Source organism: Lissotriton vulgaris, chromosome 3_1 (genome assembly GCF_964263255.1).
Source record: "Lissotriton vulgaris chromosome 3_1, aLisVul1.2, whole genome shotgun sequence".
NCBI classification, from domain to species: domain Eukaryota; kingdom Metazoa; phylum Chordata; class Amphibia; order Caudata; family Salamandridae; genus Lissotriton; species Lissotriton vulgaris.
In genome coordinates, this window is record NC_141689.1 from 858,776,406 (window position 1) to 858,799,393 (window position 22,988).

The 22,988-nt window shown below is 41.1% G+C and overlaps 1 protein-coding gene across 1 annotated transcript in view; it reads left to right on the plus strand.

Annotated features, from left to right (window-relative positions):
- The window catches only part of SLC35D2 (solute carrier family 35 member D2), a 374,942-nt gene that overhangs the window by 184,568 nt on the left and 167,386 nt on the right, over window positions 1-22,988 (plus strand). The window contains exon 4 of the mRNA XM_086961173.1: window positions 17,317-17,384. Coding sequence (XP_086817299.1) covers window positions 17,317-17,384 — 68 coding nt within the window. The remainder of the gene's footprint in view (window positions 1-17,316; window positions 17,385-22,988) is intronic.

Consider the following 22,988-nt stretch of genomic DNA (forward strand, 5'->3'; position numbering starts at 1 on the left):
GGCCGGTTCTAGCCAGCTACACACCACATCCGGACATTGCAAAAATGTCAAAAGAAGAACTTTTAGCACAGCTAAAAACATTAATTAAAATACATAGACAATTAGTCCAATATGTAATGCGGACTACAACAGTCCAAACAACTGTTAATGTTCCACAGCTGACCCCTCATCAGGGGAACACAAATAAAATTACACCACAGAACATACAATCATGTCTTGGAAAAACACCCATAAAACGGGAACAAATTCCTTTCTGGTTAGCGCAGAAAATTACTCAAATAGAGGCAGTGTTTCTGAATACTACCCCTATTGAGAAACACAGAATTCTGACCATCTGCCTTCCAATGGGGGTCGCACCACATGTGGAGGACTGTGACACTTGGGGTACAGTTTTTGCTTCCATTTACACAAAAACACATGGTGTTCCATCACTGGCGGTAATACCAGATGTGCTAAAACAGATTCAGAATGAATACGGTCCAGAACCTGCTTTAACTCTTGGTATGAAATTACTGAAAGACTTCAAGCAGGTCTCGGCTATATTACTAGCCAATATAAAAGGAGAAGCAGCATCTGTGGCGATCCGCCAGAAATTGAAGGAAACAGATATAACAGATCAACCAATTGAGCTTGCCAGAATTATAGAAAAATGTTATGAAGAATTAGGTAGAGATAGCTTGAGTGGGAAACCAGTAAAACCCCAACTACTCGAAAATCCTGAAAAATTATTTATTAAAAATAATTCAAACACTCCTAAAAAGAACTGGGATGGAAATAAACAATCCACTCCCAAAGAAAAAGTTTTCCAGTCCAGAGGAAGTTCTCCTCGACGGAGGGAAAGAACTCTGACTCGAGAACACCAGTCTCCCCAGAGGGAGCACTCTGAGAAAAGATATAACCTTAGAAATAGGGATAACTTGAAGAAGCCTGATAAATATCAAAGTATTGATACACGTCCCTCTCGATCTTTTTTGCAGAAATCGGAAAGAGGATGGTCAGACCCAGGAGAGCACACCAAGTCCAAAGACAAGGAACCTGCTCAAAGTAATAAAACACAATTTCCAAGAAAGAAGGTAGCCAGTATTAGAGTAATCGAACATGCCAAGAATACTGAGGACACAGCTGAAAAACGGGGAGTGGGCACAGACAATGCTAGACAGTGCAGCAGAAATCACCATAGCTCGCAAGATCCTGATGAGTCATCTGGAGACAGTGGACACGAATGAATACATTCAAGTAGAAACTGACGACACCAGAGTTAGCGAACCTCATAAAATATACGAAACAACACTGTGTATAGAGGGTTATAAGACTAGGAAAATAAGGGGTCTATTTTGGGATAACCTCTCAAAAGGCTATGACATCCTGTTAGCTGAAAAAGATTGGCCCCAGAGTTTGTCAGGGAGTTCCCTCATGGCGAAGAAATGATTATGCCTGCCTTCTCAAATCACATTACAATTCACACTAAATATATATATATGCGAGGAAATGGGCAGTAGCCCAGGCACCAGCATTATATAAAAATCATGTTGGATGGGATGAGGACTCTCCTCCTCACAAAATCCAGTTAAAAAGTCAACCGACTGCACAAAGGCAGTATCCAATTAAGCAAGAAGCTAAAAAACAGGTCAGGGAGATGTTAGATCAACTTGAATACCAGGGGGTGATTGAAACATGCACCTCTCAAATGAACAATCCTTTGTTTCCTGTCTCCAAACCGGACGATTCGTATCGTCTAGTCTTGGACTACAGACACCTTAACTCATGTTGCAAAACATTTGCAGTACAAAATTTGCATAGTGCTGCACTAATGAATAACATAGTTCGCAAAAAATATAAAACAACATTAGACATATCTAATGGGTTCTTTTGTCAAAATATTGCACCAGAAAGCAGGTACTTGACCGCTTTCTCAGTAATGGGGTCACAGAAAAATTTTTGTGGGCTCGCACAGGGATTCAAGAACAGCCCAGGACTATTCTCAGCCAGAGTAACAGAGTTACTACAAATATATGATGATGAGGCATTATCTTACGTCAATGACATCTATCTAACAGACGACGACTTGGAGACTCACTTGAAAAGGGTGAACACCATAATACTTGGGTTCGCTGCAGAGGGTTACAAATTCAACTTTAAAAAGTCAAGAATTGCCCATCTGACAGTATTATTTTTAGGATACGAATTATCAAGTGAAGGAAAAAGCCTAGCGGACAACTTCTTAGAGAAGTGCGCTGTACTCCAAGCACCAAAAACGCTGAAGAACTTACAATCGATTCTAGGCTTCCTGAATTTCGGAAGAACTTACATTCTAAATTATGCGGAGAGGGTGAAACCTCTCTACGAATTAATTAAACCTGATTTTAAACCAATAAACTGGACTCAGAAACACACAGAAATTTTGAGATCACTGCAAACAGACATGTTAGCTGAAACAAAATTAGATACACGTGACAATACGATCAACCTTGTAATCCAAGTCATCCCAGGAAGATGCGGATTCACGTACCTGACCTCTAATGAGGGAGAAACGGTACCAATAGCTTACAAATCTCACTTGTACACACAAGCAGAAAGAACATTCAGTCTCACAGAAAATACTGTGAAAGCAGTGCAAACTGCAATAGCGAAGGAACGAGAACTAGCACATGGCAAAAGGATCACTGTTCTCACAGCGGAATCTGCCTTCGAGGCACTATTCAACCCAGTAAACCTGCCTACAGTGTCACTTGATCGGAAATGGATACAGTTGGAAAATTCTCTTGCTGCAGAAGACGTGAAATACTATTTCGCCCCACACATGAATAAACTGAATGATTTAACTTATGAAAAAGAATATCCTTTGCCAATCGAAATTCTTCCTCTACAACAATACTCCTGTATAATCTATACAGACAGATTTGTACAGCATTACAATGTAGAAAACAAATCCTACGATGCAGCCTGCCCGATTGTTAAAGGTCGCTGGCTATGCGGTGAATTCAGACCGAAAATAACAAAAACTGAATCACTGAGAAAATGTTCGGCTCAGCGAGCTGAAATTAGATCTTTAAAGATGGCGCTTGAAAATGCAGAACGTGAATTCCCGACACTAATCGTGTGCGATTCGCATTTTTGCGTCAACTCTTACAATAATGAGTTGCAGAGCTGGGTTCAAAATAATTACAAAGATGACACAGGTGCCACAATCAAGCATAAAATGCTTTGGAAGCAAGTAGTTCTTTTACAGAAAGAACTACAAAAGACTCACGTGATACACACTCTGAGTCATCAACGTGATGGCGTTCACGTTGCAGGGAATTCATTGGCTATTACAGCCACAGCGGAAGCAACTAACCCGGCTTCCGTAGCCACAAATAAGCGTTCAGAAAAATATGTAGATGGGGAAACCATGCTGGCAGTAAAAACATCCTTAAATGGCGACTGTGCAGCACTACCTGTGAACTATCCACTCAATTATGCATACGTAATTGATGCAAACTCCGTTCCTTTTGCTCGAATCCCTGGAGTGGGGGATAGGGTAATTCCAAACACGAACCGGAGAAAGTTATTAATAGCAGACGCACACATGGGTGAAGGTCCAAGGCACAAACACATGAAGGAATCCTGACTGAATTACAATCAGAGTACTGGTGGCTGGGGATGAGCGTGCAACATCAAATATTTGCAAAAAACTGTCAAGACTGCAGCAGAGATCGCAGTAATGAACCGGTCCAGTCTGTTGCCCAGCTACCGTTTGTGAACAGGGTAATGCTGTCTATATGTAATCCAGCGTCCTATTAATTGTCTAAAGACTACATTCACTTACAAAATGTGACCCCAGCGCTCGGCTGACGCCAAAACTGTTATAAAAGATCTGCGAGTCTTTATCGGCACATACGCAATTGCCATGTTTCATTCTGACCAGGGTCCTGCTTTCAGCTCTCGAGCTTATAAGGAGGCCATGGCCAGTATGGGCGTTGGGTTGCAATTCTCTTGTCCATTCCACCCTGAGGGGAAGTGTGTAGTGGAAAGAAAAAACCGAGACATAAAGCAATCTATAACCGCGAAGGTATTAGGTTCGGGTGATGGGTGGGTCAAACATTTAATAAGTGTCCAACGTTGTCTAAATAATTTGCCAAGAAATTCTCTAAAAGGTTACAGCCCGTACAAACTATTGTTCGGAACTAGAATGCATATTCAGGATCTTGATAGTCAGGCTTCAGTGGTAAAAGATAATAATAAAGAATTTGACATCAAAGATTGTTTGGCTGTTTTACAGGACTTGAATGAAACAAGAAAATCCTTAAGCAACATAAAAATAAAGCAACAGCCAACTACCACTGAAGACACACCACCAGCCCCAGCAAGACCTGTCCGGATTCCAAAGATTGTGGATCTGGTCAGAGAGAAAATAGCGGTGAAGAAGGAATTTGGGCCTTCTTACAGAAAAGCAGTACCTGTCTTAGCAATCAACGGAACAAGATCAGTAGTACTACCGCCCCTTGCACGTAAAAAGGAGAACAGAGTTGTATCAATTGACCTGGTAAAACAACAATCATGTGGCCTATAATCAACAGTAGGCCAAGTGGACTCCCAAGAAATAACAGAATACACAAATTTGCAACAAACCAAGAGGTTCAAACTGAAAGACTAATCACATTTGATAAACCTGCAATGCACAGAGAGGGACTATGCAATAATGCCATGGAACTCGTGCCTCTTGAAACACAGATTGAAACAGTTCGTCATGAAACACCAGTCTACAATGATGTGGCATCAGAATGTGCTAATGAAAGACAAGTTGAGAAAACAATTCCAACAATTGACAGAACTGCCTCTGGCTACTTCATCAACTTCGATAACTTTTCTGAAGATCAAAACGACCCTGAAGTGACGCCAGAAACAAAGACTTTTAAAGAAAAAACAACAGAACTCTTTCATCAACTTAAGGAAGCATTTCTGAATGCACCACTGTTTGAGCATTGGATTGTATCAGGGGTACTTATACTCCTACTATGCCTAATTTTGGTTTTAATTTTACGAAAATGTATTACAGTTCAATGGACACAGCAAGTCAGAACATCAACTTAGTCCTGAAACCACACAAATCATCTCACGTCAAGAAAAGAGGACTATCATCAGTAAATGTCACAGCCATTCCAATACCCGGCGGGGTAGTATGGAACAAGACTGACTATGAAGTATATGGCCCGGTCAAGATCTTGAAATATCCTCACCAGTTCAAGGTTTCATTAGGTGACTTTGTAAAACCAAGTACATTCTCTGATGATTGGGATTTTGAAAGTATAAATAATATGATGTCGGATTTAGTGTTGGCAGCAAGATTTCAAGAACATGATTATTTACAAGGTTCATCTAATTATGAACAGATGTACTGTTTCTCACATTACGGAGACCACTACTTGCATAAATCTGCACAACCTAGAAATGTTTTTAAATATAACCAATGGGAACATTGTGCTACTCCACCTAAAAGTAGTTCTAAAACATTCTATGAGAAATTCCAGTACTTCTCAGGGTTTAACACAAGTGATGCAGAAAAGTTTTATTATAAACTGTTGGATAAAACAGGGTTGAAAACAATGCTGACAAATACTAAATTGATATATTCAGAAGCATTTTATGAAAAAATGATGACATTTGGTTTTGATTTCTGGAAAAACAACATTGAAACGAAAACCATCTGGGGTACAAAAGATTGGCAGGTACAAGGTCTGGAAGCATTATTTCGAGCCTGCATGATCCCAGAACAAATAATGTTCTTAAATGACACAATTCACTAAACAACCTGTCTTGGCCTAGCTAAGATTAAAGACCTTAACAAACTGTCTATTCCAAAGCCAATACCTGATAATGCAACCACAGAGATTGAAATAGACGTATCAAAAATTTTACATCTAAACAGAACACATCCTGATTGGAAAAAGTGGTTTATCTGGCCTACTGACACGAATAACTGTTAAAATAGATTCCGGAACAAAACACAGGTGTTAAAAATGACAAGACCAGACCCTAGATACTCCCAGAGACAACATCCAGGGATAGTAACAACATACAGTGTAGGGAAACTATGCCTTGAATGGCTAGAATCATCCACGCTGGCAGAAATTAAGCAAAACTTATCTTTACTTAAAGATGGTGCTGACTTGCGCGATTTCATTATGGGACCACGCAAACAGCGTCAAAAACTTTTCATAGCGGCAAGTGTATATGCGGCTTACAACGAGGCATGGAAAGTAATGCAAATTGAAACAGCTGAAAAAATACAAGAAATTGATCGTATTAATTTGGAAAAATTACTTTCTGTTCTGGACAATGGGTCAATGACTCCTCCAGAATATATTCACTGGACATTATTGTATCATTTGCCCTCGATATAATAGATAAAGACTTGCTAATGATACAACATGGCCAGTCCCAATTACGTTCTATGGTACAGCTAGGCTGGACGCTGCAAAATCTTCATTCAGGATACGTGCCATGGCGTTTAATCAACACAACGTCATTGTTTTCCATCTTTAACCTTACTGATAAACAAATCAGCTTGGCACAGAAAAGGAGCAGACTATACAATCCTGAGCATCGAAAAAATTGAGAGATTACCATTGACAAAGTCAGAAAGACCTGTCATTGAATGCACGGGATTATCACAATTCCAATAACAACTTTCCGATTTAAAAATTGCCTTGAGTATATACCGACTGACCAGTATGAACGATTGGGTAAAGGGTACATTAAGTCATCATGGAAATTGCCATATACACACACATGCTACAGTGACAACAACAAAAATGTATTTCTTAGTGGTTAAAATTGCAAACATTCACTAAGCGGTATACTTTTGTGCCAGGGTATTAATTTACATGGGGCCTGTGAAGGAACTTCAAACAACCTTTCATGCCACCAACACGTCACACCTGCAACGCAGATAGAGCCCTTCTTTAGGCAGCTTTCTAACAGGAGTTACATTCTAATAACGGATCACAGCTGTTGTGGCTTGGTGCCAGGGAAAGCATATCTCGTAAGCGTAACTTCCATGGTCACTTGCTGTATGCAAGCATTGTTTCCAAATGGCCCTGGAGATTCTGAGACGCTGATTTGGCCTCCTTTGAATGTCTCTTCTATACGAATTGATACTTTAAGCAGAATGAAGTCTGTGCTTTTACAGATAACAGTGCCCATCACGTCATCAAAAGAGACGTATGATCTCCAAGTTGCAAGGACAGCTTCGGAGATACATGACCTTTTATCAACAAATTGCCCCGTGCATTTCACAGAAATGCTTAGCCAAATTCGAAATATGTTGGATGCCGTAGGTATCTCAAACGTATTTAAGACGATTTTTTCGGGACTGTTAACACCATTCAAAGCAATCCTGGGAATTATTCCTAATTTTGTCCATTCAGTCTTTGGCGGCATACCCCTGATTTTGGGACTTGTAGCAGGCATTTTATTTTTGACCCTCCTGCTCCGATATGGCAAGCCAAAACACAGACATGACTCCGGCAAGGATGGAAGAAACGATCCTAGCAGTACGCTACCGGGACCGCATAACTAGAGCCCTTGGATTGGCCAGGCTGAGAGATCTAAACATGACCTGGTTTCTTTCATTCAGACCTATATGGCAGACCTGCATCTTACCTGTGCTCCGATGTATGCTATGCGGAGAAGAATGCGTGTTAGACACCTGTCTTGCACTACCATCAGCAGTACCAATGGATATTGATACTTTGCAAAGTCCTGTAACGGCTCATGCATCGTGTTGTCCCCAGCGGCTACCAATCCTGATGACGGCATTCGTTGAGACTCCTGCGCTATGACTAGGTGGCGGCAGTGAAGCGATACATAAAAGCAACATCACCCAGGTACGGCCTTCTGTGAGCATTGCTGATCCAGAAATCGATGATAGCAATCATTCTCACACCTGCCAAGTTACAGCATTATCGAACTTGGTCGAACTGCCACCTGAATATGTGGACCTATTCTTTGAGAGCTTGTCTGATATGATGTTCTCCCCTGAACAGAAACAATGATATTTGGAAAACATTCCGGTGCGCAGCGTTCCCATGAACTCTGAATTCGGCTTCAGTTTTGATCAACAAAAACTACTGAAAAGCGTTGGAACTCTATTCCCCCGTTCACCATGAGAATTTTTTTTTTTTAATTGAACATTTTTCTAAATATTTCCTTTTTCCTGGCACAAATACTTTTGCTTAAAGTAGAACTATTCATAAAGAACAGAACTTCTATTTTTAGTAGATCTAGAGTAAAAAACCTTTACCTCAGCCTCTAGCACATTTTACAGCAATTGTATTTATATGTGATGAAATAGTCTCGCACTTCTTTTCTGTATTAAGAGACATTTCATGTGTAAATTTTTTGCAAAATCGTTCAACTGATTACATGTGCTATAATTTTTGAATGATTTCTATGCTTAATAACGTACAGTACCTATACTCTCATGTATTTCATATACACCATTTCAAATGCAATATGTATTTTGGGGTGGGAAGTATTACACGCGCATCTTATTGCTTTAGTTTTTAGTAATTTGATGGACATAAATTCGTGGAGTGGGTGTCGTGTTCTATCTAGGACCCCGATCAATATTGTGACCTTATGCCCCTATACGGCTATAATCAATTCATACCCCTATAATGGCATAAACGATCAGAGCCATATTTCAGAAACTCGTCTCTGCAGCTCATTACAGTACATGACACAGCAGAAGCCACTATCCTAGATTCCTAGATTACACACCGAGTTCTTTCAACAGATAAAACCCCCAGCAACCTGGGAAAGCCCCGCTTGCTTTGTTTTTATTAGTAATAGAACTCTAATGAGCACTGTAAGAACGACCAGTTCTTAGTGACATCTTTATTGACGTCTTATGCCCAAAAACTTACGTCAAACAAGGCACCTTTCAGGTATAAATAATACCAACGGTGCCTTAAGCAAGTGCGATGGTGGTGGTGAATACAGGAGCAGAACAGCTGTCCCTTGCAGAGCCCAGCAGATGCGAGAAGCCCACGGACGCTGCCCCTCCTCCTCCTTGACGTGCTGAGAAAGACGCTGTCTTTCCTCCTGCCGAGAAAATCCAGCTCCAGCGTTTCCAGCCTACCCTTGCGGGTAACTGGAATATCGAGTCCTGAGGGGAGATAACAGTCCTCCAACATTCTATTCCCGAGGTACAGTGTTGACTAAACCCTTAGAGAGAATTCTTGAAGCAAACTCTTGGCAAAACCAACTCAACTTAAACTGCTACTTACTCCCTCCCAAGTATTAGGCTTAGGTCAGGTACACCGGGGTAGGCGTAGTTAGAAGCACCAGTTGAGGACGTTAGCCAAATGTATGTATGAATTTATGTATTTTATTAATTTTAACTATCGTATGGCTAAAAAACCATATCAATGCTTTTACAGTATTATTTAGCAATACTCCTTTTACTGTACACACTTTTTATAATAACAAGTCTTGCAATTGTGGCAATTCATTTCTCTTGCATGAGAAGAAAGACTGTTCAATAAATAATACCTTTTATTGAAAACGCCCGTCTCTCTATTCTCTGCATCCTGGTGAAAGTAATTCTTGCACAACTGACTGAGTGAAATAGCTGTCTATTGTTTCACACGACTCTAGAGGAGCAAAGTTGTCATGTTTATGCGGTTGTTGGAAAACTGAATCCCTTCTTGTCTGAGCCAGGGAAGCTGATCACTTCCTATTCAGTCAATAAAGTTTCCAGTGACCTCTGAGCTAGTTGGTACAAACCCAATTAAGTCTAACATAGTCAGTAGAGACCTGGAAGACTGCACTTCTACGTCTACACTGCTGTTTATGTTATTCCAATGCGCAGGGCCTATAGGGAAAATAGGAACTACACTACAGAACAGCCAGGTCTTGAGAAGTTTCCTGAAGGTCAGCAGGTCCTGGGTCTGCCGCAGGTGGATGGGGAGGGTGTTCCATGTCTTGGAGGCGAGGTTGGAGAATGATCTGCTGCCGGTGGTCGTTCTGTGAATGCGTGGAACGGTGGTGAGGGCAAGTGCTACGAAGCGAAGCTGCCAGTTCTGGGTGTAGAAGGTGAGTTGTTTGTTGAGGTATGCTGCTCCGGTGTTGTGGAGTGCCTTGTGAGCGTGGTTGAGGAGCTTGAAGGTGATCCTCTTGTTGACGGGGAGCCAGTGCAGGTCTCTCAGGTGGGCTGTGATGTGGCTACGGCGGGGGAGGTCGAGGTCGAGGACAAGGCGTGCAGAGGCACTCTGTATGCGTTGTAGTCATTCTCGGAGTTTGCCTGTGGTTCCCGCATAGAGGGCTTTGCCGTAGCCCAGTCTGCTGCTAGCGAGGGCCTGGGTGACCGTCCTTCTGGTTCGGGTGGGGATCCATCTGTAGATCTTGCGGAGCATGCAGGGGGGTTGAAGCAAGAGGATTAGACAGAGTTGACTTACTGGGTCATTGATAGTGATGAGTCTAGGATGAACCCCAGGTTGCGTGCATGGTCGGTGGGTATCGGTGCAGCTCCCAGTGTAGCCGGCCACCAGGAGTCGTCCCAGGCGGAGGGGGTGGAGCAGAGGATGAGGACCTCCGCCTTGTCCGAGTTAAGTTTCAGGCGGCTGCTCTTCATCCATTCAGCTATGGCTTTCATTCCTTCGATGAGGTTGGTTTTGGCGGCGGAGGTAGCCTCTCTCATAGCCTTGTGCAGATGCAACAGCAAGAGTCCAATGATGAGTGACTGACATACTATTCTACTAGCCCTAGCTGGTAAGACTGGTGAGCGGCTGCCTTGAGTAGCCGACCTGGTACTAAATGCTCAAAATATAACTAGCTTATGTGTCAGGAGGAGTCTTTGGGGGCTACCAAGCAGGACACCATGGCTGGTTTGTATACTTTGCCATTCACAAGCATACTGGAAGATTAGGACTCATAATGTCTATGTGACTGATGGGGGAGGAGGAGATTTGGGGTAGTTTGAACAATATTTGAAAGTTAGTTATTGTCTGATCAAACAAGTAGAAAACTTTAGCATTCTGAGATGTATAACATTGAAATGTGGGATGGCAACACTGTTCAGTGATGTATATCCCCCCATGCTGGGTACATGAATAAGGGCATGGTGACATCGTAATTGAAAAGCAAATAAAGATGTACTTATTTCTAAAGTTCAAAATTCATGGAGGCATATTATCAAGATTGGCATTAAAATTATTGCTACTTTAGCGGTAGGAAACTGTCGATAAAGAGGCGGTAATGAGCTTGATAATAGGCTCTTGTGAATTCCTATAGAACCCCAGGTTCTGGTGTGAACCTGGGCTTCTATGGAAATTCACAAGGGCATATTATCAATCCGGTTATCGCTGCTTTTGCGGAAGTTTCCTGCCGCTAAAGCGGCAATAATTTTAACACAACTGTTCTAAACAAAGAATACTGAACCTATCACACAAATGGCGAAGCCACCTTTATACCTTCTGCATTGAAAATAGTTCCCATCACATGAGTAGCTCTCGGACGTGTAAGTCCTTTACCCGGCACATATGCAAACGTCTACTACCACCAAGAGCTCAAACAATGCAACCGGCCACAGAGAGGTCTCACTTTATGGCATGTTGATGTTGCAGAGATCCACGAGTTGGTAGATTCCCTGTACATGCCACAGAGTGCACGTTTTGTGCAGAACAGAGCTGGTGAAGGCAAACTCTGATAGAAAAACGTTGTGCCTTTGCACTGATAAACATATATCAAATATATATGACACATTTTTTAAAGTGTAATCAGCAGCAAGGCTTTTATATAAGAAGAGTTGAACATTATATTGGACAAATAAACACATTTAAGTAGCCATTAACAACACCAGCTGCTATACTTCCGTTGGTTTTAACATTAGCACTACAGCACCTTAGAAAACTTACAAACTGTGAGATATTGACACAAAGCGCATTAACTTTAGCACTTCGCACAACAGCACTTTAACAGACAAAAATGTAGTATGACAAAGCGAGATTTACTGAAGAATAGCAGCACTAATGCACAATGTTTCAGCTTTACAAGAATCGATTCAATTTTCCAATGATCGAACAATGAGAAATCGTAACTTATTTTATAAGTTGTTTTAAGGTTTTATTTGAAATGTATTGTATTTGAACCGTACTGATTTGATCTGTTCCTGTGATAATCACTCACTGAGTTTTAACAGGAAAGGATGTTCCAACAATTACTCATGTGCTACAACATAAAAAGAAAATTTTAATTTCAAAATGGTTTTTTTATATTATGCATTTAAGCATTTTATTCAAACTGGACATGTATGAAAAAAGTAACTTATATGCTATACAGTCATCTCGAGCCAATCATACAGTCTGTTTTCAGTATTCATGCTGAATTTGAGCACCTGTCACTTTCAATATGGCTGTCCTACAATGCAGTGGTGTCATGTGATCAAAGCCTGCAGAGGCCGAAATGCGTAATGACGGACTGTTCAAAATAAATATATAAACTGCACATAATTACTGTATATATTTTTTTTAACAAATTGAGCCCTGTTTGCGTTGCCTCCAAAGGCCAATGCTCACCTGTCCTGCTGCCTATGCAGGACCACACACACAGCTCTAGCACTGTGGTAAAATGTCATATCAACAACCAAAACAGACAACATACACATATGACAAAGAAAGTGTCATTGTATTCTTCAGCCATGGGCTTGTTTGACAAGTCAGATTCAGGCATTTGGTTACTGGAATGCACATCGTGTTTTGAAACCAGTTCATTGAATTTCATGGATATGTACATTTTGACTTTGAATTGGAGAGCAGTACTGAAGTAGTTAAACATGTTTACACAAATACACACACACACCCCTGTTTATTTGTTGCATGAAAGCAGTTAGGGAGGGAGGGGAAGATGGCAGCAGCACACAGCCACTGGGTAATTAGCACATGGAGTACAGTGTGTACCGGACCTCTATTCATGGTTGGCATGCGGCTTGTCTGAGGTGAACCACAACATGGCATCTAGGCCTGCTGTCCAAAAGTCACTTCCCAGCATCAAACATTCGGTGACACACTTTTCTTACATGGCCCCATGACCCTGCCTACTTTTTAAAGTCCGGCCCGCTAAACAGTCTCTCCTCCCTCCAGTCCCCTTGCCCTTAAAGGATGCACGCCAAACACATACCCTGCGGAGAATGATGGCGTGGGCTGGAAACAGCTGTTCGCAATGCAGCTTAGGCTGCCCCTTATATAATGTTCGCCATGGCTGCTGTGGGTACCCATTCAGTGCCCCAGTGGCTCCCTGTAATCCTGCTGCAACAGTGATGCTACCTTTCAGCGCATCCAGTGGCACCCTGTCATCCTGCTGAGGGGACATTTCTACCGTTCAACAGGTCAGGTCAGTCTCTCATTCTGCTGTTCGAGGCACTGCTGACAATCAGTGGCAAAGCCAAATGACATTATAACTGAAAATGCAGGTTAGACCTATTGCCTTTGACAGTTCTTCTTTTTATGGGTCCTCTGTTGTGAGCTGAAGCAGGTGATCCAGATAATTAAACCACAGTTGACCTAACCTCGTTTGTGAGGAGGCTGCTGGTCTCAATACATTTACGAAGCCCTCATAGACAAAGTGGCAAAATTGACTTTCACAAATGTGATCTTTCTTCAACATGGCAATCTTTGAGAGACATAAAAGGAAGACAATTTCTGCATCCTTCATTGAAACAACGATTGCCACATTGGCAGAACCCGAAGGAAATGGGGAAGATGGAAGTATCCCTCTCTAGGGCATATGGGTGGAGGGAGACCCTGCTCTAGCTGAACTGAGGGAATCAGCGATTTATATCCACCTAACATCATAATGTTTCTAGATAAGATAATGGAAAATAAGCATTTAACACACCTTCCTGCTGCTCTATTCTTCAGACAGATGACTAAGTTAGACTGAATGAAGATTTTCTACTTTGGGCACAGGATCTGTGCTGTATTATTGAAAACCAGGATCACGCTACCCTGTTCATTGTCATGAGATACAAAGCATGGGATAATAAATGAGGGATGCTGTATGATCTCGGCCTATTCCTGTTGCACAAGATCACTGGAAAGAAGTCCGCTAATTGAATTAATATGCATACTGTTGGCTAAGTAGTCTTGGGTGAGACCAAACTGTGCTGCTGAATAACATGCAGCTGAAGTAGTAAAGACATATTTTGACCTCCAGGATACCATGTGTCTTTGACCTGAGCAGGTCACACCATGAATGAAGTTCCTTTTGCATTGTTGGTTTATGCCGAGATCATTTTCTGTTTATCTGGAAGCCAGTGGAGTATCGGCAAGCAATGTTTTTACTAAGCACGTGGCCCTTTGTTTATTGAAAAGCAGTGTGAGGACTGTGGTCATACTGGACATGTGTGAGAGTTGCTCGAGCCATTTTACCTTTGTGTTCTGTGCAGCGGTCACTGTTGTAGTTCATTTTCTAAACTGGTGGGAATGAACTAGCACAGCTCAATATGTTTAATCAAATATGGTAACTGTGGTTGGTACCGTGATTTTTGACAAGTGTGAGGTCTTGATTTGGCTTCAAAAAAGTAATGGGAGTGGCCCACCAACCAAGGGACCGGGTACCGATATGGTCAACAAAGGAAAAGACCCTTGGATTTAACTAATACAAAACTACTTACATAGAAATACATTCATACCAATGTCAAAGATCTGAAAACCCACAGTGTATAAACAAATATTGCAATGAACAGTACAGTATTATCTATTTCTTTATTCAAGAAGTTCATTCATATAAAAAGTCATTAAAACAATCTACCGAACTAGGAACCACGTTGGGTCCACACGCTGTCCGAGAAAGCTTCAGGCTCGCCGTAATTGGGAACCGATAGATTTGTACTGAAAACAAGGGCGGACACGACGGGACCGACGTGGTGACTATTTGCCCCGTTTTACATTTTAATAGGAGTGCCACTTATGAGCACCTTATTGAGAACACACACGCTTTTAAAACCTTTCTCTTCTTATTGGAAGCTCCACCATCAAGCTTTAAAAAGTTTATGATTGTAGGACTGCTGGAACGCGGCTCCTTCGTTAAACATATAAATAGCCCGTCAAGTACCTCACGTTAAGAGCTTGTATTAATAAGAATACATCACTTTGTGGGTCTTTGAACCACAAGTTGATACCGACCATTTAATTTGCACTTCTAAACACAGATATAAATCCGCGAAGTGCCCAAGAAGCCTGAACGTGACAATTTTAATTGCAATTATGAGACAGAGACAACATATTGCACAGTCTTGAAAAACGTGGTGCATATAAATCTATACACTGAAACGCGTCGCCGCTGATAAATCTGAATTAAATCCGAGGAACTCTCAAGGTGCCATGTTTTGAAAATATTTAGACACACTTTTCTGATTCTAATCGGATTAATAACTTTTGATGTTACTCCAATGATTCACTAACTTTGTCTCTTGTCATTTTTAATTTATTGTGTTTGATATTATGTATTTGTAGTATATTCCATTGTTTTAATGACTTTTTATATGAGGTCTTGATTTGCCACCATAATGTCCAAGATTCATTTTGACCTGCAGGTAGTAAGAATTAAAGTTAAACTTGGTGATCCTGGAATGCATCATGAACAAGTTCTTCTTTGGTGTGCAGGCTCAGAAGATGTCATGGACCTGTTTTGGCTCAAATGGAGCTGTTTGCAGCACATACTGTAAACATAGAGTAGTGGAGGCCTCTTTTTGCTTCTGAGTTGTACTTTGTACAGCTCATACACTAGCTTGTATATCTTTTGAGTTTTTGTATGCGCTGTAGGAAGTGTAGTTTCAGCAAAACCAGCATAGGTATCCCTTCCTTGTCTGTAGATGGTTGTGGAAGATGTTCATGACATGGCCTTATCTTTCTGTATGATGGTCAGTGGCTCTTATGGGCTTACGTTTTAGACCATAGAAGGAGTGTTGATGACAGTGCTTTGTGGTAGGACATTGGTTTAAGGGGTGTCCATATGCACAGTCATGTTTGTTTTCACTATCTTGATAGCTGAACTTTTAGAAAGCAATGCTCCATCCCGCTCTCAGTAAAGGAGTATAGAATCACAGTGATGACTTGTGCCCTGGACAGAGACCCTGCTAACCACTACACAACAACGTGTGGTGAAAAGTGAGCTGAAGCCATATGAGATGAGCCATGCTCCCAAAATAGGAGTAGATGTGGGTCCATGGAATCCAGGAGGTCTATGGGCTTAGTGATGGTTAAAGGGATACATTAAGTTTCTCACTATATCCTGATTGGGTCATAGCGGGAGTATCTAACACAGAAAAATACCTAAAGATAGAGGCTACGCAAACAAATGATGGACAGAATGCTGAATAAATCATACATTCACGCCCAGTCAAGAGATCTGGGTTAAATCCATTGTTCTTTTGCTCAGCATGCCACCCTAGTTTAGACCCAGCTATGTGCAAATCAGTCTTGACCCTGTGCCTCATGGGAACAGTCCAGACCAAACTGCCAAGCCAGGTCCTCCCTGGACCACAAACAAGCATCCTGGGACCGGTTTCTGGGTATTATCCTTCATCAGCCAGGCTAGCTTGAAGAGCTCTGTACTGGGGGGAATGTATGACATTGTTCTGCATTCTGTCCATCATTTGTTCTTTTTGCATTTGTCGCCCTGAGTGGGACGGGTATGCCCAGATGTGGGCCCCGTGCTCTCCATGCCACTGGAGTCAAGGTATCCTGGCTGATGAGGGGTGAAACCCCAAAACCGGTCCTAGAATGCTTGTTTCCAGTCCAAGGAAGACCTAACCTGGCCATTTGGGCTGGAAAGTTCCCATTGGGCGCAGGATAAAGACTGATTTGCATATGGCTGCATCCAAACTGGAATGCCATGGTGAGCAACAAAAAGATGGATTTAGGCCCAGATTTCTGTACTGGGATGAATGTATGACATTGTTCTGCATTCCGTCCATCAGTTGTTCTTTTTAAAGATAGAGGCTGCACGTATACTGCTTTGACAATGGAGGGCACCAAAGCAGTAATATTTAGCAAAATACAGAGTTTCCAGGTTTCTACTGAAAAGTTAATATTTCTTTTGGTGGTGTTTTATCATTTAAAATGTGTTCCAACTGACACCTGTAAATCCTGAAAGGTAATAAAACTACTGCTACCCACACCAATTATATGATGATGCTTTACCAAGCCACTTTGCAGAAAATGATACAAATTACTTTTCTCTATTCACAATAGGCATTTTGTAATGCTCAATCATGCAATGAGTGTAATTTTCTGTCTGTTACCTTCATGTCACTGTGCTCTTTTTTTGCAGATGTTTCCTTTGCCACTACTGTACATTGCAAACCATTTAACTGGACTAGCAAGTACCAAGAAATTAAGGTAGAGCCACTTTGACTTGGTATTGTGTTTATTTAGCTTTGACTGCATGCCTGCAAAGAAGATGTCCTTGTTGCAATTGTTGTCCATGAATGGCTACTATTAGGTGCAAGTTCTGAGCAGGATCTACTTCACATACTTATTTATAATTAAGGTTCCTTGGTTTCCATTTTTATGGATTTTTACAGATAAATACAGAGAGAAAACTATGTGTTTTCTGTCTGCATTTATTTTTTAAAGTGGATAAATACAGAAAATTGTGCTTCTTTTAAGTGACTCTCAGTGCTGTCTTTCATGAAGTATAGGCCAGCAGCAAAGCAGATGGACAGCAATGGGAAATTAAAAAAACAGGATAACATTTCTTTAAATAACAGTATATGTCAACATACATTTATAGCATAATGCTAGTATTTTCCAGAGGATGTATTGTGTAATATTTGGCAGCTTAAATAGATAAACCCAACAGAAATCAAAGTATGAGTGTGCATCTATCAGTTAAATACATATGGAAATGCACAGTTTTACAACTTCATTTATACGCAAAACACAAAATCAATATGGATAAATACAGATAAAATGGGAAAAAAATATGGCAAAATACAGACAGAAATTGCCAAAAGATAAATACCATAAAACCGGGAGCCCTATTTATAATCCATTGTTCAAGATGGGCCATGGACTTAAACTCAAATCTTTCAAAGTGTAGTGATAAAGGAGGGGAAGCAGAATTACTAAGCACTGAATTACACCATTGCTGCCTTAAATATGGTTACGTACCATCAATTATCTTGTTCATAGTAGGAATGTCCTTTAGAAGCTACTCGTATGCAAGGAGCAGCTGTAGTTAATTTAGCTAGAACCCTTGCTTTGCAGGTCCTCACTCTCCATCTCACAACAGTTCAAGAACATAAGTTGAATGGACAAATAAAGATAGAGGATACCAAGGCGTATCCATGACTTTATCATTTCCATTTTTGGATGGTAGTGGAGAGGAATAGGAGATGTATTTTTGAGGCTCCAGCCGGGTCATATTGGGAGCATATTTGTTTTGCAGCAATTATGTATCTTGCTACATTTTAATAGACCACTTTCTCCTCCGGTTTGAATAAAATCAGAGATATTCTACGGCCTGGGTGGACATTTTAATGAATCAGTAGTGTGTGCTGACAACATTAAACAAAATTTCTCAGAAGCTCCAGAGCTGGAGTGAAAGGTATGGAAAGGGGCAGATATTATAGTTAAGGCACCATGCATTTTATTAGTTCACAATATGAAAATATTACTCAAGTCAAGAACTCTGCTAAAACCTTTATCCGTAGTCCATAGATTGGGAAAGCTTTACGTGGGTTCCAGTTCTTGAATGTGAGGGAGTGCTACAGATCTGAGGTGTGGTGCAAGGATGGAGCAATGTGAGGGCATTGGCTATTGCAGAAGGGCAAGATTGAGGTGCATAAGCCAGTTTCTAGTGTCTATGTCCACTACTGAAGCTGGATGGGGTGCTGCGGGGTATGACTTGGGTACTTTGAGACAGCTGTTTGTACGTTCTAGTAATGGAAATGCAAATTCAGGTGTGGAGTTGCTAGCATACATCTATTTCTATATATTAGGATGAATTTTGAATTGCGTATGTAGATTCAGGTATTAGAAAAATGTCCTGTGCTGCTTGACTGAATTAAAGTGCTCTGGCATAATGGCGAGGGCTGGGTATCTATTTTTGATTTTATTTAATTTTTTTATTGAAGTCCAAAAATTTCAATACATTAAATCCATTAAAACCAATAAATCCATAAAAAGAGATTACCTTTAGGCAAACATAACATTTCCAAAAGTTCATAGATAATCCATAAAGCACTAAGAAGTCAGGGACAGATACAAACAAAACAGACAAAAAATTGTTTTTTAACCACATACAGAAGGTAATGACCCCTCCTAATCTTAATCAAAATACGTAGCCCAAAGTTTTTCGAACTTCCTTAGACCCGCCCACACGTAGTGCATAAGTGTGTTCACTCCTTCTAACTGCTTTCATTTCATGAGCCCACTCTAGGACAGAAGGAATCGAGTCGGTACTCCACCATTGCAATAAAAGTGATCTAGCTACTGCCATTGCAATGTAAGGAAAGAGGGGTTCGGTAAAGCTACCATTTACTAAAAAACAGCATCCTTCGCCAATTCGCACCTCTAAGCGTACAGAAGTTAAGTTTATTGATAGCTGACCACAAATTTGCAGAGATATCTTTGTTTTCATAATCCATCCATTTTTTAATAGCCTTCTGCCCAAGATCCAGGCCCCTAACTGAAGCTAACCGCGTTTTCCATGCCCCAGGTTTTCTTCTGGCTAGCTGATGTTGTTCGCTAATTTGGGAAACATCTAGCTCAGCAAGAAATTTATGGAAGATGTTATATGACCTCAGAAGAATAAAATCATTGACAATCAAATGCGCCATTTCGGTCATAGTCAACCACCTTCCATTCCTCAGAAAATCTGAGAACTTGCGAAATCCTACCAAAACCCACTTTAAAGTGAGTTCGGAGGATTGTGTAATCCCTGCTAGTGGTAAAATGTCAGCTAGTAAAGTGGCTGAGTTGATTACAGGAATGGAATATCTTTTATAAAGCGCCTGACTTTTTTAAAAAGCCAGTGAAGACACTTATAACGGACCCGCTTAGGGGATCGGGAAAATTGACAAGGGGGGGTGGATTTGACTTTCCTTACACATTAAATCCATGACACCAATAATAAAAAGATTTGACTGTGGTTAAGGTTTGAATCTAGATAAATACTGTGCAACATAAGCATAGCAATAATCCCTGAGATTCAGAAGAGCTAGACCTCCTTGTTCCAATTCTTCATATAAAGTGCTAAGTGCAATACGTGATGATTTTTTTGCCCAAAGAAAAGCTGTAAACATAGACTCTACTTGGGTAAAAAAAGGTACCTAATAAAATACAAGGGATGGTTGAAAACAGAAAATTAAACAGAGGAAGAACAGACATTTTAATCAAGGCAACCCAACACAAAATGGATAGAGTAAGAGAGTTCTAGCGTAAAAACAAGGCCTGAATTTTTCGAAGGAGCGGTGCAAAATTCAGATGATATTAATCAGAAACTCTTTCAGAGGAATATACCCCAAGATATCTTTTAGGTTTGGTGTTGGCGCAAGCAAGGAAATCGGGGTGCAGATCCAAGATTGCACCACTGCATTGTAAAATTTTGGTTTTCCTTTTATTAATGCGATAATCACCTAGAGCCTCAAAGTCTTCAAAGACCTGGAAGACTTTAGCCTGAACCTTTATCTCAGGTTTGATAATAAGCATGATATCATCAGCGTATAATTTCAATTTCGCCATAGATGGAATTGGGGGACGGATATCAGCACAGTTCCTTATTGCTATCGCCAATGGTTCGATAAAGAAAGCAAACAAGACGGCGATAAAGGGCACCCTAGCCTTGTGCCCCGTTTTACTTTGACCTGCCCGGCCACCGAGGTGTTGATAGTTACATTGGCTTCAGCATTATTGTATAAATTATGAATCAGGGCCGTGATCTTTGAGGAAATACCAAAGTAACCTAGAATCATAAACAATGTCTCCCACACAACAAGGTCAAAAGCCTTCTCAGCGTCTTGTAGAAAGACTAATACCAGGTATCCTCTGGGTATCGAAATAGTCCAAAGCCTCAGTTAAATAATGTGTGTTGGAGGCTAGCTGCCTACCTGTTCTGGTCCGAATGGATCAATTGCGCTGCGTGATGATTAAACTGAAATGATAAAAATTTAGTGACGATTTGCTTGCTCCAGATGATGCTGGTTAAACACAGAGGTGTTGTTAAGAAAAGCAGAGTAAGACACTTGGATCTTCTGCTCCAAGATTCTCTTATCCTCCCTGACTTTTTTAACAATTTCTGCGTCTTTTCCAATAATTAACCCCCGGATGAAGGCCTGAAGTGTGTCCCAGACCACACTCAGAGGTGCAGACTCATTATTTTGTGATAGAAACTCCTTGATCTCTGTCTCAATAAAACCCACCCAGTCCTCTTCATTAAAATATTGTCTGTTCAGCGCCCACCGTTTAGGGGACGTAGCACAGTTTCCTAAGTATAGGTAAAGCACCAACATGGCATGATCAGAGAATCCGGAATCTTTGCTGGCTGTGAAACCAGAAAAAAATCAATGCGTGATGAAGAATGAAATCTACCTGACCAGCAAGTATACGCTATTTTCGTTGGAAAGGCCACACGCCATGGATCCTGTAGGTCCAAGGTTACAACATAGTGTAGCAAGGTTCTTAAGGATTTAGGTTTCAACTGCTTTTTAGCCCGCACTAACAAGTCTAATTTAGGATTCATTAGAACATTAAAAATTACCCCCAAAATCAGCTCCCCGGGTACCTGAATTAGGGACAGAAACAGATCCTCATAGACCTTAAAGTTATCCTCAACTGGGGCATATATGCTGACAAAGGTTATCGGTCTCTGTCTTTGTCTGAGAGAGCAGGTAACCCAACACCAACTATCATGCAGATCTTTATCAAAATTAACAACCTCCGCCTGAAGTCTTTTACTTAAAAATATTGCTGTCCCTCTATGGGAAGCGGAAGACCACGAGAATCCCCTATAGGCTGCCCAGGACCTGAACATAGAAAAATCGGGCAGCTTTGCAGCTGGTATATGGGTTTCTTGTAAAAATATCACTGCTGGGTTTTCTGTTTTGATCCATGATTCAATTTTCTACATTTTCTTTTTATTATTGAGACCCTTAATATTAAAAGAAACCACTTTCAGCAGTTCTTTACTAGCCATAGTTAAGACCTAAGCAAGGCTTTAACCCTTACCCAGAGTCAAACTAACAAACAGATGCATACGACCTGATAGGTTTCAATAAAAAAAAGGGCTTCATTTGTTTCCCCCTTATGCTCCTAACCCATCCCTTGCGACTCCTTCCCTGAAATGTGGACCCCCCAACCACACCAACCACATTTCACCCCCCCCCCATCTAACCTGGGTGTCATGTGATTACATTTGAGTGATCTCACCCCTGACCCCCAGCAATGCTGAAAATTACTATCAATTAATTACACATATGAGCGAGCATGCACTGTAAGGATACAGCCCCTACTATGATCAAATAGCAGCTTCACAAACAACATAACCTTGACTGGGCCTTCCAATGAAAGAAGCAATAGGTAAGCTTGGCTTAACCCACCTAACCCCCCAGTTTCCTTACCAGTGGGGATATAATGAACAACATCTCCATCTAAATCCCAGAGCCCTGCTAGAGCTCTTTTAATAATTCCTGGGCTTCATCCAGATCGGAAAACATAAAAAATGTGCCCTTAACCAAGACACTCAATTTAGACTGCTGGGTGATGGATGTTTGTGCCCCATTAGCTTTAAATAGATGGAGGATCTTCACAAATTCTTTTCTCCTACGCGCTGCCACAGCAGTCATATCGGAAAAAATGGGACATTTTACAGTCTCATTCACTGCAAATCTTCACTTTTGGATTGCTTTAGACAGTATCCTTTCCTTTATGCGATAGTCTGCAAAGTTTAACAGTATTGTACGTGGCAACGTAGAATTCGGAAACGGGCGGGCAGGTACACGA